Source organism: Hydra vulgaris, chromosome 03 (assembly GCF_038396675.1).
Source record: "Hydra vulgaris chromosome 03, alternate assembly HydraT2T_AEP".
In the NCBI taxonomy this organism is placed as follows: domain Eukaryota; kingdom Metazoa; phylum Cnidaria; class Hydrozoa; order Anthoathecata; family Hydridae; genus Hydra; species Hydra vulgaris.
The window spans coordinates 65,418,130-65,427,305 of NC_088922.1; the positions used below are offsets into that span (position 1 = coordinate 65,418,130).

The 9,176-nt window shown below is 29.0% G+C and overlaps 1 protein-coding gene across 1 annotated transcript; it reads right to left on the reverse strand.

Moving 5' to 3' along the window:
• Positions 1-623: 623 nt before the first annotated feature.
• Positions 624-1,112, reverse strand: LOC136078843 (zinc finger MYM-type protein 1-like). Its single transcript, XM_065794658.1, has one exon. The coding sequence runs from the start codon at positions 1,110-1,112 to the stop codon at positions 624-626; it is 489 nt and encodes a 162-aa protein (XP_065650730.1).
• Positions 1,113-9,176: the final 8,064 nt, after the last annotated feature.

Here is a 9,176-nt window from a genome sequence, read left to right on the forward strand (position 1 = left end):
GTATATTGAATCAAAGTTTTCAACGTGGGTTCATTTATGACGCCACGTTGATAACTTAAATAGGATAACTTAAAACCTTCTTACTTTTAATTTGTTTACTTCTTCAGGTTCCTAATAAATCGTATTACTAAAACTGTAATATGTAATAGATCTATAAAGTAATTAAACTTTTTGATGTCCATTAAATTCAAATGTTTATTTTAAGGCTAACTTTGGTTTATATATAATATATATATATATATATATATATATAAATATATATATATATATATATATATATATATATATACATATATATATATATAAATACATATATATATATATATATATATATATATATATATTTATATATATATATATATATATATATATATATATATATATGTATATATATATATATATATGTATGTATATTTATATATATATTGTGTGCAGGGCCGTACCGAGCCAATTTTGCGCTTCGGGCAAGAAAATAAATTTGCGCCCCCCCCCCTCCCCTCCCTTCCCCCTCCCCCTCTTTAAAAAAAAAAAAGAAGAAAATTAAACGAAAAAAATGATTTATTGATCACAAAATTTATCACATCAAGTTATAAGTAAAATTTGTCATTAAGGTTGCACAAACTTTAGTTCAATGCCACTTTTCTGGCTTTTCTTGAGGCAAATTCACTAATGACATCATCAAAATCAATGTTGTTTGCCACTTCATTTTCAATTGAATTTATAGCCAAACTAGACAAACGTTCTTGGCCAATTGTTGACCTCATATAGTGTTTTATGAGCTTAAGTTTACTGAAACTTCTCTCACACGTAGCAACTGTGACTGGTATGGTGAGGAAGATGCGAATAGCAATTGTTGTGTTGGGATAAACATCGGTCAAAGAATATTTATGAATGAGCCGCAAAATGTCGATCGGGCTAGATTTTTCAAAGTTGTCCATCATTGCGGCAGCTTGATATTTAAAGCTTGCCATTTCTGACTGGAAATCGGAAGAATCTAAATCTGCCTTGTCAATTTGAGATAAATTTGCAGCTTTTTTCTTGAGTTCATCCACTGAACTTTTAGAGAGTGAATGCCCACTGAGGTAGCCAAAATCAGAGGGTACAGCAGACATCAGCCTCAAACCGCCACTCTATTTGTGTAATAATGCTGTCAAACACAAGGTTGCACTGAGATCCGAATTCTGTTTCTGCTGAGAGAAGGTGAGAGTCGCTTTTCGCTTCACTTTGCGCTTCCTCTTAATTGGAAAGCCACCATCAATTCCGCTCTGGTTAGCTTTTTCTGTGGAATCTTTGATAATATTGTCCACCCCAACCCAACATCTGAAAAATTCTGAATGAAAGCCTTCAACCATTTCATTTTTTTTACGGCAATGTCAGTTGAAATGGTTTTTGACTGAAGCAGTTTGTTTTCCCGGTCAATTAGAGAAAGAATTTGACACCAGAAATCCAACAAACACAAAAAACTGAAATCAATATGAATGAGAAGTTCTTTTGCACTGCTAACTGTGACAGCATTTGTCATGGGATTGTGGATAATGGATTCCAAAACTTGAAGAACATCTTTGATTTGTCTGTGCAATGGTGTAATTGCTTCTTTTTTGGTAGACCATCTTGTGTCACTTTAATGAGATGGTCAACGTTTTCATCAGTTTTTCCCATCTTGACGTGAAGCTTGAAAAAAAGTTAAAGATGTCTTGAACTTTTCCAAAAAACGTAATCATGAGTAGGGAAACCTCAGCAGCATGAACACCAACAAGATTTAAAGTGTGAGCTGCGTATGGAACAAATCTTGCTGACTCATTAAGAGAATGGATGTGAGCTTTGACGCCATTGTATTTTCCGAACATATTGGCTCCATTGTCATAGCCTTGGCCCCGGCAATCGGAAATGCTTAGACCATCCTTCTCCAATTTTTCACTTATCTCTGTTGCAAGACCTTTTCCGGCTTTTTGGTGAGATTCAATGAAGTCCACAAAGCTTTCCTTAATTGTGCAGGTTTCATCACTGATGCGGACATACCTGATGATCTGAGTCATCTGCTCTTTGTGGGAGGTATCTGGAGTGCAGTCAAACAGAACAGAGTAGTATTTAGCTTCTTTGATGTTTGACAAAATTTCTTTCCTCACTTTCTGCCAAAGTAACTCAATCAGCTCATTTTGAATTCAAGGAGAAAAGTAGGATGTTGTGGTTTTTTTTGCTTAAACGGACACAATGTGTTCAGCCACTAAAGGATAATAATGGCTAATCAACTCAATTAAGCTCAGAAAAATGCCACTGTTTTGTTGACCGATGTCTTCTGTTGTTCCCCGAAGGGCAAGATTGTTCTTGGCACAGAAAAAAATTGCATCAACAATCACTTTTAAGATATCTCTCCGCTTTTTTATCTCTCCACTAATAACTCTCTACAGATCAGAATTCAGGGTCTTTCCTTCCTTGAGGTTTTTTTCAAGAGTTTTCCGATCAGAATAGCATCTTTGGTGTTCATTGTTGTTTTCATGCTCAGGAATTCTTGGGTTTAGTTTTTTCCAGTCACAAAACCCTTAAGAAATTTCTGAAAAATTGTTGGTTTTTGTTGTTAAAAATAACAAACAGCAAAAACAAAATAAAGAATCTTTTTTATTGCTGTACTGCAGCCAAGTGCGAACAAATTTTTTACCATTAGGATGAATTTTTTCATATCATTTGGAGCTGAAGTGTCACATTCTGTTGTCAAAATCACACAGCGTGTTTGGGAAAAATTCTCTTCTGTCTTGCTCTGGCCTATGCTCAATCAAAAAGCATCTTGTTTTGTCCGTTATTTTAGGCCATGTTGCTGGATCCCTATGTTGAAAATTTTCTTCCGAGGCCACTGGAATTTCTGAGATTTCTGAATGAAGTTCATCCTCGTCCATTTCAGCTGGGCCTAAAAGCTAGGCATTTTCATCTTCCCTGGTTGGTTCTGAATCAGTTGTGCAAAATTCTTCTTGACTTTGGCTGATGAAAATCTCCTCTTCAATTAATTCCAAATGATGATCTGAACTCAATTAAATTCAATTATAGAATCTGTTGAATTGTCATTAATTTCAAAACAAATATCCTCTGAAATAATTTGTTTCTCCACTGAGTTTGTTACCAACCACTTTTTGAAACAGTTTGGTAGTTTCTCGTCACTTTCTTGGCGCTGTTTTATTTTCTTCTTAAATTCAGCACCAGATAACTTTTGGGTTCGACTCATAATAGAATTATAATGCTCAAAAGTTATCAAAAGTATATTAGTGTTATAGGGCCCCTTTTTTATTCAGTATATGAGCTTTAATATTTAAAAGTTTGTGTCAAGAGGCGGAATTTTAATTAATTTTCTTATCAACAGCAGCGACGCCGTAAAAATTAGTTTCATAAACTGATTATAGTTTTTTTAATTTATTAAAGTTTGCGCCCTCCCAATTCTGGCGCCTCAGGCCGCGGCCTGGCCGGCCCCGCCCTTGGTACGGCTCTGAATGTGTGTAATGAATAAACATTTATGTATAATGGTTTACATATAATTTTTTCTAAAAACAACTGCCCACCCCATATTGAGTACTGTGGCCATATTCTCAACGGATCGTTGGTCTAAATAATTCTTTTAAACTACATTAATAAAAAAATTCTTCAAAAATATAATTTTTTAAACATAATTTTAGTTGTATTTAAACATATTTAAATCAAGTTTTTAATTTAAATCAAATTTAAATCAAGTCATTTCTTTATAGAAATAATGTAATGAAACTTATATATTGTAATAAGATAAATATTGTAATGAAATTTCAGACAAAAGCTCTGTTAGGCTTAACAGAGAGATATGAATACGGCTAATGATTGACAATTTTCCACCTCATTTTGAGCACTAATTGACATTAAAACAAACTTTGCACAGTGATTCAGAAAGGTAGAAAAACGAGAAAAGTTATATAACTATCATATATAAGCATGTGATACATCATTGTATTTTGGCTCAAAAGATTTAGATTTGCTATTGAAAATAAATTTTAATCGTGTTATGCGCGCTTACGCGTGTAAATGTCATTTACGCGCGCAAAATATGATTTGAATAAAAAAATTGGGTTTCTTTATCCTAGATACCATAAAATAGATTACCGCATATTTTTAATATAAATTTTACCTGTACCTATAACGCGTAAAATAATTTAGATACATTTAACCAAAACATGTACATTTACTTAAAAAAAAAATTTGGATTCAAAAAATCAAAATACCGTATTATCTAAAATTAACAAAACAAAAAAGGAAAAACCTATTATTAACAAAAAAGTTTTTATTACAGCATTAACAAAAATAAAACTTCGGGGAAGTGGTTTCTCATTTTCAAATTTGTATTTTATAAAACAAATGTTTGATATTACAGAACTACTTCTAATCTCTTAATAATTTTATCTAATAATATAATAATATCATAATATAATCTAATAATCTTAATTATTTAATCTAATAATTTTAATTCTAATACTTCAAAAAACGCGGAAGTGAACGGACGTGTATTTTTTTGCTGTTTGAAAAATAATTAAATTATCAAAAAAGATACAAATGATAAATTTGCAAGTTCTTGTTTACTTATAATTTAATATCATATATACGTTGTATTTTTATCAAATATGACTTCTATCGAAAAAGAAAACACCGAAGTCTCGATTATATTAGTTCGAGAAATATTTCAAGAAATGTTCCGTAAGCAACAAAAATATATATTAGCGTTAATAAGTGCAAATTTAAAACTATCTAATGATCGAATCGATGGATTGCTAAAAGAAATTAGTAAATTAAAAGATACTTGAGAAGATTTAAAAAAAGAAAACAAAAACCGAAATTCCGATCTTAAAATAACTAACAATCAATTAATAAAATATGATAAAACTCAAAAAGAAATCGAGAAAAGTCTAACGTTTTACCAAGATTGCAACGACAAAAAGATAAGAGCGTTAGAAAAAAAGATAAAAGAAAAAATGAGCCTGAATTCAAACATAGGATCAAATACAAACATGGGAGAGAACGAAAAAAATAAAATTAGACAACTAGAAGATCCTCAAAAACGAAACAATCTTCGAATCAAAAGAAAATGAAAATGAAAGTTGATGTGATACAGAAATAAAAATAATAAACCTATTTGAAAACAATCTTAATGTAAAAGACGTAATCATAGAAAGAGCTCACAGAACTGTTTCAATTGGCAATGTAAAGCCAAGAACAATTGTAATCAAATTACTTTAAAGACAAAGTAAAAATTTTAAAAAATGCCAATAAACTAAAAGGATCCAGAATTTATATTAACGAGGATTTTTCGCTGGAAACGTCTTCAATAAGAAAAAAACTTCTCGAGGACAGCAGAACGCATAGGAAAAACGGTAAATATTCTGCTGTATCTATTATAAGCTAATTGTAAATGAATTTATTAAAAAAAATCATGTTAAATGATTACCTAACATTTTATATATTAATTTTTGAATTTTAATATTTTAATAAGGATTTACTTTCGATTTTAAAATGGCTGATGAAATTGATTTATCAAACATAAATTTCAATACATTTAAATCTAAAAAGTCAATACTTTTAAATAAATATTTTGATCCCGATATTAATTTTTATAACAATAACGAAATAATTAAAAATATTAACCCGTTATACTATAACCCAAATTCAAAAAAATTGATAACGGTATGGAGAAAAATTTGTTTTCAATACTTCATATTAATATTAGAAGTATTCAAAAAAATTTTGAGTCGTTTAAACAGTTTTTATATAACATTGATATTAAATTTCAAATAATTTGTATAAGTGAGACATGGTGTCACGATAAAAAAACTGAAAACAATTCTAGTTTTCATTTACCTAATTAAAAAGTGATTCATCAAATAAGAGCATCGAATAAGGAAGGTGGGGGTTTGTGTATATACATAAAAAATTCAATATTATTCAAAGTTAAAACAGATTTAAGTTTAACCACAAATGATTATGAATCGTTATGCATTGAAATCATTAATAAAACCTCAAAAAACATTGTCGTCCATGCTTTATACCGACCGCCCTCAGGAAACATCAAGGTATTTGAAAATCACATCAAAATATAATTAAAAAAAAATCATCTATAAATAAAGCGGTTTATATTGTTGGTGATATCAATCTAAATATATTAGATTACGAAAAAAAAAAACATTAAAAATTTCTTTAACTTCATTTTTCAAAATAACTATATTCCACTAATCAATAAACCAACACGAATAACTAGGGGAAGTGCAACTTCTTTAAATCAAATTATTACAATTGAATTAATAAATACAAAAATAAGGACGGGAATATATATAGAATAGAATAAGTCTGAGATTTCTGATCACTTTCTGATTTTTATTTTATCCCAAAAAAGCAGAAATGATGATCAAAATGAAAGAAAAAAAATAATTAAAACACGTTTAGTAAACGAAGCTTCCATTAGTCATTTTCATAATCTTCTATCCTGTGTTTACTGGGATACCCTTCAACTTAATCTAAACACTAATAAAGCGTATAATATATTTCTTACTGAATTTCTTAATTTTTATAACAAGGCATTTCCAGTTGTTACTAAAGTAATCAAAACTAAAACACTTCTAAACTCCTGGATAACGAGGGGTATTCTTAAATCTTCTAAAAAAAACAACGTTTATATAATAAGTTTCTTAAAAAAAGAACTCTTAAAAATGAAAACAATTATAAAAATTATAAACGGCTGTTTGAATCAATTTTAAAGCGCTCAAAAAAACATTACTATTCTGATCAATTATTAAAACACAAAAATGATTCCAAAAAATCGTGGAATATTATTTATGAGATAATCGGAAAAAAAAATTATACAGAAATTTACTTTCTGAAAATCTTAAAATAAATAATAATCGTATTATAAATAAATCCTTAGTAGCTGAAGCTCTTAATCAGTTTTTTGTAAATATAGGGCCTACTTTATCATCAAATATAGAAACTACTCAAGTAAGTTTCGATTCATACTTAACTTTAACCAACACTAGATCTATGTCTAATTATAAACTTACAGAAAAAGAATTATTAGACGCAGTCTCTTTATTAAAGCCTAATAAAAGTTTAGGATTTGATGATATAAGTAGTAATGTCATTATCAAATCAATTAAACATATCACAATTCCACTATTGCACATTTTTAATTTATCTTTACAGCAAGGTGTTTTTCCTGATAACCTAAAAATTGCAAAAGTCATTCCAATATTAAAATTAGGTGATCCTTCTGATGTTGCCAATTATAGACCAATCTCAATACTTTCTTGTTTTTCTAAAATATTAGAGCGGGTTATGTAAAATAGACTATATTCTTTTTTAAATGTTAATAATATTCTTTATAATAAACAGTTTGGGTTTAAATCTGGTCATTCCACAGAGCATGCAATCACTCATCTTGTTCATGATATATATAAAGCATTTAATGAAGACAAGTATACCCTAGGGATGTTCATTGATTTAAGTAAAGCTTTTGATACAGTCAATCATCAAATCTTTTTATCAAAACTCAAAAGTTATGGCATTATAAATAGTTTTTTGTCCTGGTTTGAGAGTTATTTGACTAATAGGAAGCAGTAGATATTATATGACGGAGGAAAAACTGATTATCAAACAATTACCCGTGGTGTCCCTCAAGGATCAATTTTAGGACCACTTTTATTTCTTGTTTATATAAACGATTTAAATAAATTCTATAACATCTTAAGCTCCATTTTGTTTGCTGATGATACCAACTTGTTTTATTCCAGTAAAGATATAAGTTTATTGTTTCAAACTATAAATAAGGAACTTGAAAAATTAACTGTCTTTAAACATCAATAAAACTAAATACACTTTGTTCCATCGTCTTCATAAAAAAGCATATATTCCCCTAAAACTACCGGATCTGTTTATTGATAATAAACTAATAAAAAGAGAACAATCAATAAAGTTTTTAGGCGTGTTATTAGATTAAAATGTAACCTGGAAAGACCACATAGGACTAATTGAAAATTAAATATCAAAAAGTTTGTGCATATTGTACAAAGCCAAACAGTTTTTAAATCTATCTTGTTTGAAAAACCTATATTTTTCTTTAATTCACTGCTACTTAAATTACGCAAACATTGCTTGGTGCAGCACTAACTCAGCGAAAGTAAAAAACTTGCTGAGTAAACAAAAACATGCTATAAGGATAATCTCAAACGTAGATCGTTTCACTCACACTCGAGCAATATTTGATGAACTCAATATTCTAAATGTATATAAATTAAACCTCTATCATGTTCTTATCTTTATGTTCAAACTTGATAAAAAAATATCCCCAATTTTATTAATTCAATTTTTAAAAAAATAAGACACATATACCCTACCAGATTTTCAAAAAACAATTATATTCAATCCAAAATATATTATTCAGTTACTAAATTCTCAATTGCAAACCGAGGTCCTAAACTGTGGAATACTATATTAAATAACAAACTGAAAACAAATTATTCTCTAAACCAATTCAAAACAAAACTTAAGCAATTGCTGATGGCAATTGAAAATAAATCAAATTTCTTCTAAAGTTTTTAATTTTTTACTATATTTTACTATATTTATATATTTTTTTTTACTATATTATTTACGAATAATACTAACAATTAATTAACTTGTAATTAAATGTTATTCCAGTTTTTCAAACTTTAGATTGTAATTTGTAACTATTGTAATTTTTTTATTTTCTGTTGTGTTTATTAATCTTAGAGTTCCACTCTTGGAAAATGTTATTTTATAATGATGCATTTTTCGGGGCTTAATGATAAGACTAATTTTGTCTTCTTCTAGCCCCAGTCATGTAAATTTTTCTTTTATTAATTACGATTGTAAAATTTTTTTACTAACTGGCAAATAACATTATTACTATTATTATCGAGAGGTATTGATACTGATTCATCTTAATATTTTTTCTAAATATTATAGCTGAATGGTTCAATCTAGTTTTTCAAATTTCTTTACTTGGAGCCTCTAATGACTCCTCAGAATAGTAACCTATAGGCAGTTCGCCACCCCAGACCACATCAGAGACCTTTTTGATGTCTCCCTAAGGTCTCCCTTAAATAGTTAAAACATCCCACGGAAAACTTTTAAGCACCCATTAAAGAGCTTATTTTGCACCCACT